This window comes from Pteropus medius, unplaced genomic scaffold (genome assembly GCF_902729225.1).
Source record: "Pteropus medius unplaced genomic scaffold, Ma_sr-lr_union100, whole genome shotgun sequence".
Lineage (NCBI taxonomy): Eukaryota > Metazoa > Chordata > Mammalia > Chiroptera > Pteropodidae > Pteropus > Pteropus medius.
In genome coordinates, this window is record NW_024354875.1 from 24,563,694 (window position 1) to 24,584,459 (window position 20,766).

Genomic DNA, 20,766 nt, shown 5'->3' on the forward strand with positions numbered 1-20,766 from the left:
GATTGTATGGTCTTCAAAGCCTAAAATATTTATTATCTGGCCCATTACAGAAAATGTTTGTCTACCTCTGGTTTAGAGAACTGACTCTAGAGTGAAGGGCAGTTCTTGATAAGTCCAAGCCAATCATAAAGAGGCTGGTCGTCTTTGCCAATGACTGGCTCAACATAGGCTGGGCTGTGTCAGTTGGACATAGGAAAATTTTTCCTGGGAAGGGGGAAAATAACTTTTCTTTTAAGAAAAAGTCACAAAAAGGCAAAGAATCTATGGATTTGAACAAAAATATGTATTTCCTTGTTTTTTTTCTGGCAGCCATTTTTTGACAATAATGAAAATTAGCCTGAGGTTAAAGCTCACACCTAGAGGAAGAGAAAGCTGACAGAATCACAGAAAAATGGAATTAAATCTAGCCTAGTTTTGATCTGTTGTGTGAACCAACATAATTCATTATTTTAGTTTGATTAGGTTTTTCTGTTATTGATAAACCTGACTTTATCTCCACTTGATATACTATTATAAAATACAGATGGATGTATTAAAACTACATTAAAACCATAAAATTCAAACCAGGGACCCATACTTACTTAATGAAAATTGCAAAGGAAATCTCGTACTGGGAAATATTCACTGAGGGTCTCGATCTTCCAATTCGGGCATTCTGTGCCTTATGTCTAGTCCTAGCATCAACATATGAGATAGATATTGTCTCCAGTTTACAAATAAGGACCCTGAGATTATTCAACTTTAGAATATCACACAGCTAGAATGTGATATAATGACTCAAGCCTATTTTCTTGTCTATTTCCCTTTCATACTGAAGGAAAATATCGCTTATAAGGGAGAATTCTGCTAAGTTTTAAATCTTTAGTGGAAGACAATTCATTGTGATCTGCTTGCTTCACATAAGGGTTTAGAGTCTCAAAAAATCAAATAGAGTTAACATTTGATCAATCATCTAAAAGCAGATTAATTATACTGAGGTTTATCGAGGTGATCTTTGTATTACCAAGACACTTAAAATGCCTTTATTCATTTACTTATTTTATAGGCATTTCTAACATTGCATATGGTAAATCTTAATCTGCTTAAATATAGCCTTCTGAAATCTAGCCTTTTATTTTTTGTTTTACAGTTATAGAAGACTTTTTAAAATATAAATATATTTTCAAGTAAGGTTTGAGAAGACTGACTTTATATCAATATGAAAGAGTTTACACTCCAAATGCGAACAACTAGGTAGATGCCTAAGCATCCTTGCATCAGATTTTTATAGATGGACTTTTGTTTGCTTAAAGAGGAAATGTGGAAATTATTCTCTACTAAAAAAGAGAGAAAAACCGTATTAAAATATAAGTATGAAATACTTTGTTTTCAATATGACTATGTCCACTTGAAGAATCACACTCTATGAGATCGTTACGTATTTAAAATGGAATGGTTTATAATAAAAAATTTCCCATCTTTCTTGTGCATCATTTCTATAAAGATAAACTGTTTGTGAGACCATACTTAGAGATTTTTAAAGAATTGATTTCTATTTTAAGGTGAATAATATTATTTAGCATATGAATATTGGACTCAGTGGTTCATTACTGGCACACCACAGGAAAGCTGTGCTAATCTTCCTGCCTTCCTTCTTCAGATATGGTCCTTGACCAACAAGTGAGCTCAGGTCAGCTCAATGAAGATGTACGCCACAGGGTCCACGAGGCATTGATGAAACAGCATCACCACCAGAATCAGAAAAAACTCACCAATAGAATTCCCATTGTTCGTTCCTTTGCTGATATTGGCAAAAAACAATCAGAACCAAATTCCATGGATAAAAATGGTAAATGTTTCTTTATTGTACTCTTTATGTTTATTATAGGTATCTGAAATATCAAAGTACTTCTAAATTCTTTAAAATATATTTTATTTGAAAATTATCTATTGAAATTCAGATTGCTGTAGTAAAATTGTTCAATTTCATATATACATAGTCTTATTATCAAACATTAAATTGTAGAAAGTCTAACAGGAATTTGTTTCCTTTAAGCCTCATGAAAGCATGCAAGTGAAAATTATTTAATAAGAAATTATAGATTCAAATGTAACAAACATAAAATGAACATAGGTTGCACCCCAAGCAAGGTCCTAGTCTTTGTCTCACAGCTTGAGAATATAATGCAATGCTTTAACTTATGGTCTTTTAGTTAAAATGAATATAGTCACCATTTAGTGTTTGCCTGATTTCCAGTTCATATGCTCATTGCTGTTTGCAGTGATACATCTTCAATGTCCATAAAACTATCTCACTTATCATCTTCACACACCACAGAGATGACACTAATCATTGTTTCTAACAGTCATCACTTTTTATGGTTTGTGCTTAAGACTATTTTATCCTTCCTGTGTACTTCGTTCCTCCTTGCATCCATTTGACCCTTCATCATTTACACTAAAGAAGTTACTTAAGAATCTCTTATTATCCATCCTTTCCATTAGTCTTGTGAAGGAAAATGAAGTAATCATGAAGCTAATATAAATTTGTTAAATTTCCATCAGCTATAAAATTCCCAGTGTTAAAAAATAAATATTAATGAAAAGTAATTTCAAATGCTTTATTAGAAAGACTCTGATTTCCACAAATGGACTAAAGTATGTGTATTGTCAGCATGAATTATTTGATGTAATTTCACTTCTGTTTTCAAAAGCTTCAGCGATACCTTAAATACAAATGCATGAAAATGAATTTTCTTCAGATTTTACTTTATATGGGCATTTTTACCAGTTTTCATACAGCTGGATCAAATGTACACAAACAAGTAGAATAAATGCTTTAATAAATCAATGAAGATGGTTAAATGTATTGTCTCAGAGCATACCAGTTTTTAATGGCAAAATGATTTTTAAAATACTCATTTGATTTTTAAAGACCTTTCAATGACTGAATGTAAATCATCACTGTTACCTAGAAGAGTATGTAGTTGTGCATATATTAAATTCAATAAAAGTGTTATGAACACTTTATGGTCTATACCAATTTGTATTTGTAGATTCCACTCAACATCTTTAGAATTTTAAACTTCATTTAGATCACTTCTTATATTTAAAATGTATTTATATTCTAAATCATAATTTGCTTTAAAATTTTATACATAAAATGACAAAATGAAGCTCTTATATTCTGAAACCTTATAAATATCGTACTTCACTATGTTTGCAATACTAGTATTTATTTGGCATTATACTATTAAGAAAATAGACTCAGATATTAATTTAAACTATGGGCTTAATTCTACATGATTCCAAAGACCTTATTAAAATATTCACATGAATTAACTCTGTGAATGAAAGCACATTACAAAAAAAAAAAACTTCTACCCCCCTTTCATTACTTTTACTGGAAATCAGACAACAAAATAGATGTCTATAAGAAGGTATGTGTTTATTCAAAAATGCAAGGATCTTGGGCTATGAACTAGCCATAATTTATATCTCAGATTTCACTGGAGATATGTTTGCTATAAAATAAATTTCTTGCATTTTGTTCTTAGAAGGAAGAAGGTACTAGATAAACCATTTATTATAATATCATGTATTTCTGGACGCTATTTGTTACTGCTTTATACTTCTGTTAAACATAAAAAGAGATTATAGAATTAAAGCCTTGAATCACAAGTCCACATATAGATACATACAGATACAAAGTTTTGTGAGATCGTCTTTTGTCTCCTTTAGGCAACTGCTTAGTTTTTCTGAAAACTGGAGTATGAGGTAGTTCTGAAGTGATTCTGTCACCATCTGTACAGTTAACCTTTATGTGAACATATACAAACCCTTTTGAGTAGGGTAGTAAAAACTTGGAAACATTTCTAATAAGATTCATATATCCAATTAAGTATTGTTGTAGACTATGCTGTCAGAAGTAGTTTTCTAAGCCTAGGCTTATAACACCTCCTTGTGACTCTGTTTTGCTTCCTCACACACTTTGCATAATTATGTGTGTTGAGAATTCTGAAAATATGTATAGACTTCACCAATTTAGAAATAAATCTCCTATCCAGAAGTGAAAAAAAGTGTGAAAGACCTTTATTACTAAGGTTCTCAATCTACTTATGAACTCTAAAAACTGACAAACTCTAGATAAATAAACAAATTGAAATTCATAGCCATAAACACAGATATGACATTCTGTTTTAAAATATGCAGTGGAGATTTAAATTTTTTGTGCAGTAGTACAGAAAGATGCAGTAGGATTTCAAGACATACAAAAGAGAATAATAATATTCTTACTATTTCTAAAGAAATTTCTTCAACAGAGTATTTCCTGTAAAAAGATTGACTTTTAAGATTATAGAATAGAGATTAGAGTGAGGATTTTCTGGAAACTTGAAACAGAAATCATTTTCCTTCTCAAGCATTGGATAGAAATAAGCCTTCTTTTGTTTAATATATTTTTACTTTAGAGGCAAAACAATTAAAATTCCCTCAAAAACAAACTGATGCTTATGTAAAGCAGTTTAAAAGAATTATATAGAATTAAATTTCTAATTCCTTAATTGACTTGTTCCTTTAGTATGCTACCTTGGTAGTAGTCTCAAGGTTCAAGTATTTCTATTTAAATTTCAAATGTGGATCTTCCTTATTTTACAGATTAGATTTATAAGATAGCGATTTCCTTGCTTCTTTCCTCCCTAAGTCCAAACTACTTTGTTTATAACTTTTTTAGTGTTTGTGATAATTTGTCAATCTCACCTCCAAATACAATTCTAGTTTTTGGTATAATTTTTTTCTTGGTGTTGCGTGCATTCTCTTAAGGGCTAAGAGGAGGATGCTATGGATTCACCATGCATTTTTAATGCCACCATGCTGTGTTTAACTTTCACTTTTCATTAAGCATCAAAACTGTGAGAATTAAATGTCTGATTCTGATGTTTCAATAAAAAGTGACAGTTACATTTGGCAAAACAACAGCAAAAAATAATAGAAAAATAATATCTTCTTTAACATTAGAACCGTGAAAAGGATACGAATGGGAAGTACTCAAAGTAAATATATCAAATACCTTGAAACTAGAAGGACTTTCTAAAAATAAAAATAAAAATTCCATGTTAAGTGATCTAGAAAGAAAAATATATCAGGATTTGTATTTATCATTTAGGTCATGTATTCAATTATATTTGGAGACATTTGGATTACAAATCTGTTATAAAATATTAATATCCTTGTGATAAACTTTATATTTAAAAAATAATTTAGGACCCTTAGTTTCCTTAGGTGTAGGATGCCTTCATTCCATTGTGTCCTTTACTAAAATTCTAACTCTAATTCCTTTTTTTCACATACATTTTCTCCTTCTTATCCTAAATACCTTTCAATTGTACCTTTTATTTAAGATCTCGAAAGGAGTTATAGAGAAGGTCTTTGACTTAATTTTAAAACCATAAATCTTTTAAAACCGTAAGTTACTGGAGAATATTTAGATTTACAAGGATGGAATATGTGTAGACTTTTTAGACCTGCATATATTCCAGCCCTTAAAATAATGTGTGCATATGTATTGTGAACGATTTTTATTTATGGCTTTTGGAAATCAGTTTTATTGCTTTATAATCACTTCTTTTATAAATATTGGACTTCTTATTTTCAGATGCACAATGCATTTTGTGTGTTTAAATATTTATATGCTTTCTTAGTTTTTAAGTACTGTGGTCTTATAAGTAAGATACCAAGAGTTTAAAAATTATCCCTCATAATGTTCTATCTTTGAAGAAAAAAATCTGCAATAATTGTTGAATTACTTGAGAGAAAACATATTAAAAGATTCATGTAGATGACAGAATTAAACATTGTATAACAAAGGTATTTTCTATTGTTCCAAAAAAATCAAGATGACATATTGACACAACTGATGGATCTGTCCAGAGTCTGTATTGTTGCTACTGAATTTTGCACTGTCAAGACTAGGTTTTAACAGCAAAAATATTTCTAGTATGATGTGTTTAAGTTTGCTATTTCTTAATTGCATTAATTGTTTTCAGGCATACTAATTTTTCTCCAAGTTTAATTATGTGCATATTTTTATGTTTTCGAAGTATAGCTCACTTAATCAACATTTTCTAAATATTTAGCCTTCCTTTCTTCATGTTTTCTATTCCCATGAATAAATGTATTGTTGCACATGTATGTAACTTTGTCATTCATCTTTATATTTCTTTATTTTGCTCTGTCTTGTGTCTGTCTCTAACAGGCTCATCTCATCTTTGTACCTTCCTCATCTCCTACCCTTTGGGTACTCTAAATGCGTTGAAGGTTTCTGAGGTAGTGTAAACCAGCTTGGTCTCTAGGTTAATAGTAATGTACCTCCATGTCTTCATCCCAGTTTCCTTCTATTACACATGATTTTCAGTGGATTAAGCAGTAGCAAATAATGATGTACTTAAGTGGTATATTATTGTCCTATTGATTTGAATTAGGCCAAATAGAAATTTAAAGGCTACTGTTTGACAATATTTACATATGTAATTTATTTAAAGAAGAAGACAAATATAAGTAAGGACTTAACTGAGTTAATATGATACTTAACAGATTTTTTGAGAACATGTTTTACAGTTGTGTTTCCTTAATGGGATGCTTTAATGATACCGATGTTACTTAATTAATAGTACTAATCTCATGTTTCTTCACCACAACTTTATGATGAGGTAAATGTCTATGCCAGTCTCACAATGGACATAGTAAAAAATTTATGGAGTACCAAGCAGAAAGGCAGAGTTTTCATTTTCTAGTCAGTGTTCACTTGAATTACTCTCAGTTTTCTCCTACGCTTGTCCCACATCTTTCATGATTTGCCTCAGGAAAATACATGGTCTATAATATCTTTTTATCTGACTGACATATGATCCCCACATGGAAGTCCAGAGGAAAATAATGAATTCACGATTCAAAGGAAAATTAATTCAAGCAGTTGCTAATATGAATACTATGTAATATGTATTTTAATTGATAAAATATATAACATATATTAGAATTTTGGATTTAAAATGGGGAACTCTGAATTTAAGTATTGGAAAAATAAACATATATGGTAAATATATAAAGATAATATTAATTTTATCAAATGTTTATATTTAATAGTCATGAATACTAACTAGTTCATACTAATAATGGTGTCCACTTTTCATCAGTTTTGAAATAATTTACCCTCAACATAATAAGATTACTGTTAATAAATTTCTTAAAAATATTTTTTTGGACAATCATCTTCATGCTTCATACCAAATGTGATTAAACATTGCAATGACATTTACTTATGGAATATATTAATATGAACAGTGATCACTGGGCAAAGTGATTGTGATATGAAGAAGCAGACAAAAAGATTTATGTTCACAAACATTGTAGCATAGTGATTAGGCAAATTATCATAAAAAATTGTGTTTATAAAAGCTTCCACATGTATATGGAGTGCTAAGTCCTGGAGAGGGAAATATCCTAGCAGATTCTTTGTTATTTTTTAAAGAAACATATTCACTTCTGGTTCAAGGTAAAATCCTGTACCTGAAAATTGTCATTCTATTAACTAGTATTGTTTTGGACATCAGCGAAAAAATAAGGGATGCTCTTTCAAAATCTAAATGTACTGATTCTTCTTATATAATAGTATTTGAATTAATGAGTCATTTTGAAATCCAAGCCCATCATTTTCTTCTGAAAGACAGCGATAATTGGAATAAACAAAAGAAATTAGTGTTTAGACAGATAAAGATTATAGTAGATAATAGAATTACAAAAATTATTTTAATTCATGAGATTTCCATTACTTCAATAGACTATAATTCATGTGTGGATTTTAGTTTGATAGATTGGTTAGATAATCGACAGATAGATAGATATAGATAGATATAAGTATAGCGAATAAATTTTAAGTTTTATTTAAAGGCCTCAATTTTTTAAATAATCCAAACCAAACTTGTTAAATTTTTAAATAATAATACCTATACATTTTTCTCTTTCTTGCATGGGCATACGTTCTATGTACTATGTGCATATCCAGAATCTAGAACTAGCAAGGAATTTACTGTCATCTAGTATGTGTCTCCTGCTAGTTAAATACTCTCCACCAGGTCATTATTTATATCACTTAAAATATTCATAGAAAATAGTTTTCAAATCTCTTCCTAATTATCAATTTTATGAGGTAATATAAACATTTCATTGTTATGAATAAGAATATCATAGGATGATAAATCTCCATATCTACTGATATTTACAAAAAAAAATACAAGTGCCAATGTTTTAAACATATCACATGAGCTGAAGGTAATTTATAAAATGCTCTGCTTTTAAAGTATATATTTGAAAACATAGGCTATTCGATTTCTTCAATTTTAAATTATGCCATATTTGCTATCTAATTAAATTCCTTCAAACTTGATTTTGCATTGGGTTGACTCTCTTTTTGTGTGTATTTGCTGATTAAATTAAATGATTGTTCTTTCATATAGTTTTATACCACATGAAATAAATTATTATAAGAAAGCAGAAATATGTTTAATAAAGTTTTTCATGCCTTGAATTTCACCACTCAATTTTACAGAACATTCAGTAAATTTAGATTTAAATATATCTAATGTTTTAACTCATGAAAATATGGAGCAATGATGTGAAACTGGTGATTGAAGACATCTGTTAGTAGCACAAATGCATTATGTAAAAGGTTTTTTTAAATTACAGTTATTATTTTGAGAATGACAAATTAAATGGCTGCTAATGAACAGTTCACAGACATAGCTGCACATTGCAGTTAGAAATGGGAGAATGAGCATAATTGATGCCGCTTGTCTTCAATTTCTCTAAAGTTTATATATATTTTTTGAAATATGCTATAATCAGAATTTGTGTACATGGTTTGAGGTGAATTTGCTTTAAAAAGTCTTTTTTAGCAATCTTCATCAAATGTATTATTTTACTTTGTTTAGTGAAAGCAAAGAAATATTTCAGTTTTAGCAGAATCTTAAGCTCATTACTCTCTGGCAATGTAACAATTTTAAACCATAAAAAGTTGTGTCTATTAATAAATGACCCCTGCCTGAGAAGATTAATAATTTAGAAAGTGAAATTTTTATAATATATTTTATAAAATATTTAGTAATATTTTAAAGTACATTAGTAATTTATCAGTGTTTTAAATAATACTTGGTAATTTCTAGGTAACAAAATAAAAGGGATTTCAGGAGAGAATTAAAGAAAAGGTTTTATTTGAAAATGCACTAGTAGTTTAGAGGAGTTCAGATGAGTTTACGCTGCAGTCACTGGAGAAGAAGAGACTAAAGGTGAACTTTTATTAAAGTTAGGATTTAGATAGGTAGAGAGAAGAACTAGGCAGAGAGGGACAAGAGAGCGTATTTCTGAAGTATAAGATTGATGAGAATAAGAGGAGCAATATTTTGAAGTCACTGAGCTACCAAAAATATGATCAAGGCTTCAAAGTTGGGTTGTCATCACTCATTTCACAGCAAAAGTCATAAAGTAAGGATGGGGCAAGGTTAAGGAAAAAGACAGATACATGTGAAATTAAGCAAACCTTGTTCATTTTTGTCACTTAATTGCTAAATATGGAGAGCTTACAGATAAATTGCAGTAGAAAAATTGTTTTGTAATTTGTGAATAATGGAATTTGTTAGCCATTGTAACATTCCCAGCTCTAATTCTACTTAACTAATATCATAATCTTCCCTGTGATTGGTAAAGATGACAAAATGATTAAGTTGATGGTTAGTGTTAATAGAAAACTAATACCATTCAGGTTTATTGATCTTGACTCTGTAGACCAATATCAGTATGCCTGTGTAATCTAATCGTGACAATCATAAAGTCATATTCACAGTGTTCATCCTGTGTGAAATATAGGTATTTCTAACTGAAACTCTCATATAGAAATCTCTAAAAGTTATTGTCAAAGAATTTTTTCTCATTAGTTTGTTTTTTCAGATACAGTAGAAGCTATAAATGTGCCATGTACTTTTCAGATAAACATTAACACTTTAAAAAAACTATACTTTAAATTCTTCAGCCTGAGCTTAAATCATAATAGATGTCTTTATTGTATTTTTTAATATATATGTCATCAGTTTTGGATGAAATGTAAAAATCAATGATGTTTCAAAACCATGATTAGATTTAAAGATTTTTTTAGGTAACCTTTCTTGATTGAGAATACCTATCTAGTTGTAGAGGTTTGATCTGAGAATTGGTTTCACTGTCTTGATTGAATTCTCCCATTTCTATCTGTAACTGAAAAATAAGAATATTTGTATTGATATAGATCTATTTATATTGTCCCTTCATGCTTACCTCATAAACCCATTAAGAAACCTATGTTAGTCTAGTTTAATTCATATTTCACTCAATATATCTAGAATTATGTAAGTAATTGTTTGTATTCTATAATAACAATCTCTTTTAGCAGGTCAGGTTGTTTCTCCACAGTCTGCTCCAGCCTGTGTTGAAAATAAAAATGATGTGAGCAGAGAAAACAGCACTGTTGACTTTAGTAAGGTAAGCTTTTCTTCCTTCCATTTAAGTAACTGCAGAATTATTACTAGAAATTACTACCCATGTTGAGGTGTTGACACATTTTTTTGCATGCACATTTGTTTTACTTAGCCAAAGCTTGATATTGTTATAGATCATGTTAGCATTGACATTTACATGTAACATTTTACTTATTCATGAAACCAAATGTGTAAGTTTGAGGTGTAGTCTTTAGGTTTCAGCCACTTGGTATGATGTATCCCTTCCAGTAAAAAGAAAAACTGGACTTCATAGAGAACTTAATGGAAATTTATTGTTTAAAACTTTGCTAGTTTTTTTAAAAATCATTTTTCCTCTCTTTGTGGAAAAGCAAATCATATAATACTAAGCTTCATTCTCATAAATCGGAGAAAGGCATTAGTGTAAGAAAACACTAGAACATAGTAGAACTGAGCAGTTTTAAATAAAAACATAATAAAGAATTACTGTTGAGGGATCCATCTAATTGGAGACAATTAAAAGGAATCATTTACTTGAATTATTCTAAGAAAATAATGAGTCTGAAAATAATGTGATTTTGGTTAGCAAATTTCGGACATTATATATGTGCTCTTGTAGGCTGTGGCAAACTAACACTTAAACAGGAGAGAGCAGTTTAAATATTGACCAAAACCAAAAATTCTCTATACCTGAGTGGCTGAAACAGTAGTAACTCGTGTGTGTGTGCGTGTGCGTGTGCGTGTGCGTGTGCGTGTGCGTGTGTGTGTGTGTTTTCTCATAAAGCCCTTAGCACTGGCAATGATTATAACAGTGGGAGGTGGTGGGAATGGGAGGTAGCAGTAGAGGAAGTTACCTGCTTCAAGCTTCTGAAAAGGTTACTAGCGATCAGCTCCTTGTTGCTGTTTCAGAATCCCTCTGCCTAAATGGTATAGGTCTAGTCATGTGCATGCTCTCCCTCTGGTGCCTGGTGGAGTCTCCGTGGGAGAACGGTGTACCAGCTTAAGTCTGTTAATTATGCGTGCAGGGACTGGGAGGCCAACAAAAGGGGCATACTAGTCCATGTGGGATGAAACAAAGGCATGAAAAAGGACCTCTACACCAGCAAGAGAGAGAGGTGAGGGTATACTCGGGCTGTGTTTCTACTGTGGTTCAAAGCTGATTTCACTGTATGGAGACATGTGATTCAAACATTAAGCCAGTTAAAATGTATTCCATTTGCTGTTCCAAAAAATATCTTTTTAAAGCATTACATCTTCATTCATCTGCAAGTTGGAATAAAATTGTTGCAAACTGCCACACATTTAATTTCTGATACTATTCATTTGAAACAATATCTTAAATGCAATGACATAAGTTGCTTACTTATTTATGCAGTCATTAACAGTACAACAAGGCCAAATTTAACATTCTAGAAAGCAATGATAATAAATCACATCCTTTCAAATAAATTATCTTTTAACTTTTTTTAAGGCTATAACCCCTTGACACTGAGTTTTGCATCTCCATATCATTTTGCCTATAGTTGTCTGACCTAACTTTGGCAGCTTCAAAAATGTTTCATCACATTTGAAAGCAAATGAATTTGCCAGTTGAAGACAATAGTCTTATCTTCAAGTCCCCCCAAAACAATTAGAACTATAAAAGAGTGAAAAATAGATTTTCTTTTCTTTAATCCTTTTCTTCCTGTTGCATTTCCAATCACTCGTCCATTTCATCTTTTAATAGGCAAGTTAAATTTCTAGAACCTTCTACTCAGTGCGAACCATTTATATTCCTTAGTCTCCTGTCCATAGCATGGCACATTGGAAAGAACATGGCTTTTGAGAAAGAGCATGAGATCTTGAATCGTAACTCTAGCATTTATAAGCTATCTCATCTGGGAGAAGTTCTCAGAACTTCAGCTTTCTCATTTGTAAAATAAGAATAATAATACCTATTTATAATTTTATTGTGAAAATAAAATGAGATAATATATAAGGAGAGCCTTGTAGAGTTCTGGGAATGTGGTAGGCATTTAATAAATGGTGGCTATTGTTATTATCATTATCATTATTATTACTGGAAATAGTAGTGTCAGAAATAGGTACTAGACCAGAATTTAATATGTTTTGTTTTCCACTGGATCTAGTGCCTTGAACAGTATTTGGGATGTATTTGTTGAATTAATCTTGTGAGATTCAAAATAATTTAAGCCTTTAGTTGTGGAATGTTTTTGAACAACCAAGTAACACTTCTTACTTTATAACCTGAGTGGAGTTTGGAAAGAACAAACACAATCCATCATTATGGAAACAAATTTTAGTGCCAAATTTTGTAGGTACATGAGATAAGATGTTTTAACCTAATGATTTCAGTTTGCTAGTAAATTAATCACAGCTCAGCTGATCTCCAGGTTACTTTGTTCATTTAAATATTTTAAGTTTTAATATATAGATTTCAAACCCCAGTAGAATTTTGAGATGTTAAGAGTAAAAAAAAATCTTCATTTGTGTTCTCTTCAGCAGCACATATACTAAAATTTAAATAACACAGAGAAAATTAGCATGGCCCCTAAGCAAGGATGACATGCAAATTAACTTTGCCAAATTATTCAGTCACCTTTTTGGATGAGCATTGGCATTCCACAATTTGAGGGAGTGCCATTCCCATCGTTGTTTATAAAATGTATGTTTCAGGGAGTGCTATTCATAAAAAGTAAAAATGGTGCCCTTGATTTTTTGCCATATCTTGCTTTCAAGTTAAGCCACACCTATTTAAATCCCAAGTCATTATGAAGTAAAAGAAATCCATTTATTCATATGAATTGATTGTATACCCTGTCTACATTTGGTCAACAAGTTTAATCCCTTCCAATGGATAGACCCACCAAATTTATCATTTAAGGAATGTTTTTGAATACAATCTGAGTTGTCAGGTTTTTGCTTCCTTTAATGTTTTGAAAAAGCAAATGTGTCAGAACATCTTTGTCACTGTTTTTTAAACTGACATGTAGAGGATGGCTATTTTAGTATTTCCCAAATATTGATGGTATGTCTTTTATTTCAAATGACCCAAAGAAACCTTCACCTTATCTTCTATGAAAGAAAAACTTACTTCCGCATCTATCTTTAGTATGTGAAACATAGTACAAAGAGTTGTATCGTTAAATCCTGGGACTCTAGGAAAGCTTAGAAATCTCATTTAAAAGGTGAGAAAGCTGAATTCCAGAGAGATTAAGACAGCTGCTCAAGATCACTGACTGGTTAGTGTCACAACACTATTTCTCCCCAGAGGATCCCTATTAATTTTCTTGTGCTTTCTGTAATGGGCTTAAGACTTATACAGTTCTCCTCAAGTCCCATCTGTATCGCCTTCACATCTTAGTGTGTAGCTTGTCCAGACACTTCCAGTTCCACCATGATATTCTGTCTAACCTTGTTCCCTAGAGCTATAACTGTTTCTCACCCACAGCTTAAGCATCAAATACCCAGAATAAAGCATCTTTTCCTTCTTAGCATAAAGGTCTGGAATGCCAGAAACATAAGTGGAAATCCAGATCCATAAGAGTATAGCTTGATTTCTTTTAGGTCCTATTCAGAGGAACACAAAATTCCAGGGTTCTTTATTTTCATTCTGAGTGTGTAAGCCTACGTGAGGGTTGTCTTAGGGATATAATTCAACCTAATTCCTCAGAGCTCTTTTAGGTATTTATAATTTTATAAAAGGTTAAATTATGGTCCTTAAATGTGATCTTTTGTTATATTAAAAAGTAGTTAAATTACCAAATAAGATTTTTAATGAATTGTATATTAACAAAAATACAAAAATATAGGGCTACCCCAGGAATAATATAATATATAGTTTTGAGTACTATAATATAATTATATAATAATCATATAATAATATTATATTATAGTACTCAAATAATATAATTATATAATAATCATATAATATTATTATATGATATATTATTATATAATATTATTATATGATATATTATTATATAATATTATTATATGATTATTATATAATTATATTATTTGAGTACTATAATATAATTATAATAATCATATAATATTATGATTATAATATATAATATAATATTATGATTATAATCATATAATATTATTATATGATTATTATATAATTATATTATATTATTATATAATTATATTATAATATATAATATATTATATAATCTGTTACCCCCAAGTATATAACTACTTCAAGGATAATACAATGTAATGAGTATAATATAATGGCTACTCCATATATATATTATTTAACTATATTGTATTTAAAATGAAAAGATAAATTTCTTAATCCTGGAATTTAATTCTATGTATTTAGTGCTTTTTCTAAATAACAAATATCAATTGATGATATATTAGGTATTATGTAATGCACAAATAAAATCATGTGTAAGGACCATGTATTTCCTTTTATAAAATTAAACAATTTAGCGTGCTATATATTCCTCGATTTAATTAAATTGCATCTTAAAGAAGTTATTTGTGTAATTGCCACCTGTCTTGGGCACAGACTTCAATAGTTAAGACTATGGATGGCATTTGTCAAGCAATAAATGATTTAATAGACAGTTTTTCAGGTGGAATTGAAACTTCTCATTCAAGTTATGATAGGTATTATCAATATAACTCATATTGTTTATTAATTATAGATTTTATTTAAAAGGTATTTTCTTATTTTAAATTTTGTTCCAGTGTGTTAATAATCTATAATTTTTATTTCCATTGGTGGCGGGGAGGGCATGACTTGTTTACTCTTTTAGGCTCTGAAAGACTTAGGAAGATTTATTATATTTTTCTCACTGGGCTAATAGTGTATGGGTATTCTTTTATTCCCTTCTTGAGAATTTATGCATTATAGTGAAATTGTAAAGCATTAGTAATTAAAAACATTTTCTATGTGTGCAAAGCTCCTAGCTTGAAAAATAAATGCAAAATGGTAATACTCATGAAATTTAACCTACTAACAAGGTAAATAAATACTTCGTATCTATAAATTAAAAGGTTAGATTCTATAAAAGGAAAATATTTATCATATAATATCCCACTGCATATGCTTTTGAGTTTACAAATTTATATTTGAAAGTGTATTTATAGATTAAAAACTTTGGAATTTATAGTCATTTTATAGGCAGTTTTGAATTGTTAAATCATATTTGTTCTTATTATAGAACATTCGTTCTATTTGATATTTTTAGTAGAGTACTGCAGATTATTTTAATATTTAATTTTTATGATTAAATGTATACTGCATATAATGAGTTTTGTGTTTTGTGGCACCCTTGTCTTACAGAAAAATTAAGTACTTATAAACCTTCTAAATAGCTGTGCTGAGGTCTTAATTTCAGAAAACAACATATTTAATGTAGTCACTAAAGTCTGGCTATGGACTTTCTAAGGTACTCCTAAAAGTTTTAATTTTTTTCATTTTGAACTTCTTGGAAAAATATTCTCAAACATTAAACTTGCAAAAGTACTATTTGGCCTGAAAAAAATCTTAGCCTCACCTATATTTGCTAAAGCTCTTTTGTTTCTCTTGGCTATTGTCACTTTGATCTTTGGCCCCCATTTCATAAATGCAGGAACATAAAACAACTTACTAGAGCAGATAAAAATTGTATTCTACCTATAAACAGATTTCCATAAAAAGCAACTCAAATAAATTAGAAACAAGAAGAAAGCTTTGTAAAATTTACTTTAAAGTCACTGCTTGGTGTTCACTGATGCCCTGTCATAAAAATTGATATTTACTCTTAGTTTACATTTGGTTTTCAGACTTCACCTTTTACTCTAAGCATTTCTTTTTGTTAATGATCACTTTTGTTTTGCGTGCATTCATTTCAATCACAGACATCTCACATCAGAAATTCACCTATGGCTCTTCAGCGATCCCAAATTTTAGTACCTTTATTCTTGTTTTCTTTACTCTGCCAAATCTAAATTCTTTGATGGGAAATTAAAACGAAGGATTATCAGGCCAAGTACAGAATGTGAAAGGTACAGAACAACTAGAATAAAGATGAAGACTAAGGTCATTATATTGTAAGGAGAAACATGATTATGTTTCTTTTGAAATTAGCATATTTTAGTATTACTTATTTGTGCACAAAATTAAGATAATTTAGCATAAAATATTTAAATCTATTTGCAAATGTTAATTAAATTATGATTAAAGTATATTCATTTGAGCACATGCTTTATTCTCCCTGAAGATTTCAAGATTGCTGATACTGAAGAAGCTTCTTTTAAAGATATTGAATAGAGAAACTAGAGTATTCTGCTTATTTATGACAAATTAGAAGAATACACAAGAAAAAAAGTTATTTCTAAAGGGCAAATGACATGTTTAATTATTTTAAAGTTTATTTAACCTGTATTTATTGATGGATTCCTGTATGTGAAATATTGTGCTAGCATACAATTTAGCAAAATTTTCCAATTGTGATTTACCTTATTTTACTTTGTGACGCTCGCAGGTTGATCTACATTTTATGAAAAAAATCCCTCCAGGTGCTGAAGCTTCAAACATCTTAGTCGGGGAATTAGAGTTCTTGGATCGAACTGTAGTTGCATTTGTCAGGTTGTCTCCAGCTGTATTGCTTCAAGGACTGGCTGAAGTCCCAATCCCAACCAGGTAAAAAGTCTAAAAGAATCTTTTGTGTTTTTCTTAAACATTCTTTTTTTGTGTGGGAAAAAAAAAGAGTAAATATAATTTCCTCCGAGAGTTTTTTCTAGAAGCTAATGTTTAATCCACAAAACTGTTGTTTCTTCTTATTTGTGGAAGAAGGGAGAAGTACTTTAAAAATTATTCTGTTCTTTCCTCCTTCCACTCAAACTTTATATTTTCTTTTAGGCATCCTCTTCATCTCTGAATACCCTGGTCTATATCATCATTTAAACACTTTCTTATAATTTTGGTAAAAAGTGATAGTTTTAGGCTTTCCTCAAAGATTATATTAAATTGTGAGCTAAAGAGAGAATCCTGTATATGAATGTGATCAAACTCAAAAAGATCAGAATTTTCAAGGCTTGGCTTACTCTTGAATCAGAAGGCCTTCAAAGTTCATGTAAGTGCCATCATTAGGATAGCCCCTCGTACCTAGTGTACACTATGTTTGAATCTCAGGCACAGTGTGTCTCCCATACATAGAGTCTGAAGAATCATTGGTAGAAGCATCATGGTACTGTGGTTGAATCCGAATCAAAAGTACAAACTTAATTTGATTACCTGAACTTGTTTCTCATTTAACTATGAATAAAGACTAACAACTAAGGCATGATGCAAACCGAATTATGTTGTTTAGAATTTATTTCTATTTTACAGATGTAAGACTGTCCATGAGCAAAAATGTAAAGAAAAAAAAATTGACTTCAGCACACACGGTCCCTAGTAATTCATCCAGGGGACCTTGTTTTTGTCCCTTCTCCCTCTCATCAAGTGTGATTTCTGTATAAAGATAGCCTTTTACTGTGATCCTGTTCCCATAGCAAAACACATCTCTCTGAGATCCCATCTTCCACATGATTGGTGCCCTTTGTTTGATGCTCTTTTTCAGATGCTGATAGTATGATTCCTCTTGTACACACTAAATGCCTCAGCCAAGCTGAAATGATGTAAAGTTCAGGTGCTGTGGCATCTGGGTTTGTAGAATATGTTTCCTCCATGAGCCTTAACTCAAAACAGTGGGTTACATCACTCTATGCTTTGATTATGCATAAGATATATCCCAAATATGGAATAGTTTAGTCAAGAGAGGCCTCAATTTTGTAAGAACTCAGCTAACTGGAATGGGATTCAGTGTTGCAGTACCTATGCCTGAATCTGGTTTGAGGCAGGAACTTGATTACCTTTCAGCTGACAGAAAGAAGTTCATCCTTTTGGAGTGCTAATGAGACTTCTGTTATATACCAACTTTCATTTTAAAAAGAGAAAGAAGAACTGAGCACATTAAAGTGGCATCTGACTGTATGATTAAGGCTGTGTTTTTCTATACACAACCTGTAACCTATACAGAGGTTCTAAAAATTTGGGATTCAGATTTAAGATGTCAAACTTACTAATTGTGGAAGTAGATTAAAATTCCCTTTCAGTCTTTCAAGCAGTGTATTCTTGTTCCACCATTTAAGAAGGTTTCTGATGAATTCTGAGTAAATGATGGCTATTTATGACCACGATAGTTCCTGTATTTCAAAAGAAAGAAAAGAAAAATTCTCAGGAGTAAAGCTATAATGGGGTTATACACCCTCACTTTGAAAACTGTCAAGGTTTAGGTGACCTCATTTCATACTGACATAGCAGAATATGTGTAAAGAACAATGGAGGAAAAATTAGGGGCATGGTTGAGCCACAGTATTGAGAGAGATTAAAAAGACTTGACTAGTTAGGAAAGCCAAAAAATGGAAGATTAGTTAGACAAATAGAATAAAGGAAGCCATTCAAGGTTCCTAATTATACTTTCTTAGGAGGACAAAAAGGCACACCATGAATATAACAACACATAATATAAATGTCAAAAAATAATCTTTTAAGACTTTGTAAATAGTTCATGGAATGGAAACCTGAAAAATAACAAGATATACATAGGTTAGGAAATTTCCTAAAAGTATTATAGTTGATAAAGCATCTGCCACCTTATTAAATTACTCCTGTTCTAAATCATAGTGGACATTTCTATGTAGTAGAAATTGACTTGGATTCAGTTACAACTGACACAAAAACTTAATATCAGACCCTTTAAGACTGCGTAATATATGCTTCATGTAAAAACATGTACAATCTCTAAAGTATATAACTAAACGAAGGGTAAAATTATAGTACCTTTTTTGGTATGTCTTACAAAACTACTAGTCTTCATACTTAAGAGTATAAACCATTTAACAAATTAATACGGTAGAATTGTATTGCAGAATGTAGGGCATTTTCAAATTTTCACTATTTCCCTGCATCATTGACCTTTTAAAGAGATAGGACAATTACTGGTCCTGCAAAGTTAGAGACATATTGATTTCTTCAAAACCTCCAGTTGTGATGATGAGTTTGCCAGACTTTCATCCTAATTTAGATGGAATATCACAGTGCAGCTGGTATTTTTATTCCTCCAATATTGGAATTAATAGATCATTAACTCTCCATTTTTTTCTGCCTAACTGGTCTTTGATTTCTGATATCTTTTTTTCTATTTAATGTAAATTTTACATACACTTATTGTTTTTTGACCATATATTTTCTTTGTTTATACAACTGTATTACCTTTCCCTGCTTCTACATAGTTCTACAATCTGCACATTAGTGAGTTTTATTCCTTACAATTCAAACTGGTTTAATCAAATTTTAATTTTCTCATCTTACTCCTCTAAGAATGATAGAATCCTTAAAATTCTCACTAACAACTGTATAGCCTCTACAGGTAACAAAATGAGGGAGACACTGAGGTCAAAATAGCCACAGATTCCTATTGCTTAAGAATCTTAAGCATAAGAGTCGATCATTATGAAATGTTTCAAAATAATAATAAACTATGAAAAAATATGGACATATTTTACAACAAAATCTCCATCTTGAGTAATTCCTTTGAGATGAGTGATTCTGTACTACTAAAATTACTTTTATATATCTACCATGAAACATTCGTGTTTTATTTTCTTAATTACAGATTTTTGTTCATTCTTCTGGGACCCCTGGGAAAGGGTCAACAGTACCATGAGATTGGCAGATCAATTGCAACTCTAATGACAGATGAGGTATTTATTCAAGTTCATTGGGAACATTTTTCCCCACTAGGTACACCTAACTTTTGGGGTTTCTGTATTCATGACAATTAACTGTGAATCAGATGTCTTTGTACCGAATCTCCCTTCTTCTATGTTTCCACTAGAAAATTTCCTTTGGAAAAGTTTGTTCGAAAGGGGTAATAAATTCACATGCATGAATATAATGCTTTAAAACTTCATATTCTAAAAAAAAATTTTTATTTAGTGACATTTATATTTATTAATATTCCTCTTGTATATACTGCCAAAGTGAGCACCATTATTAATACTATTGCAAATCTCATTTAGGGCAAAAATAATTAAAAAATATTTTTTAAACAACTTTATTGAGATATAAGTCACACAATTCACCCATTTGAAGAGTACAGTTCATTGGCTTTTAGTATGTTCAGAGTTGCATGCAACCACAGAAAGTGGGCAAAATAATTTTAAAGTATCAAGGTAAAACAGTGGCAGCTTATCCGAATAG

General features: G+C 30.5%; 1 protein-coding gene and 1 non-coding gene across 17 annotated transcripts in view; both read left to right on the top strand.

Annotated features, from left to right (window-relative positions):
• The window catches only part of SLC4A10 (solute carrier family 4 member 10), a 242,430-nt gene that overhangs the window by 139,720 nt on the left and 81,944 nt on the right, over positions 1 to 20,766 (top strand). For 6 of the 16 annotated variants that reach the window (XM_039855402.1, XM_039855404.1, XM_039855399.1 and 3 more), the window contains 4 exons: positions 1,640 to 1,828; positions 10,451 to 10,542; positions 17,003 to 17,160; positions 20,180 to 20,267. In XM_039855402.1, coding sequence (XP_039711336.1) covers positions 1,640 to 1,828; positions 10,451 to 10,542; positions 17,003 to 17,160; positions 20,180 to 20,267 — 527 coding nt within the window. Of the gene's footprint in view, positions 1 to 1,639; positions 1,829 to 10,450; positions 10,543 to 11,542; positions 11,633 to 17,002; positions 17,161 to 20,179; positions 20,268 to 20,766 lie in introns of all 16 variants that reach the window. The other 10 variants (XM_039855396.1, XM_039855393.1, XM_039855394.1 and 7 more) reach the window with 3 other exon arrangements.
• Positions 13,007 to 13,109, top strand: LOC120597509 (U6 spliceosomal RNA). The gene has a single exon (XR_005651393.1). It is a non-coding gene; the product is annotated as a U6 spliceosomal RNA (small nuclear RNA).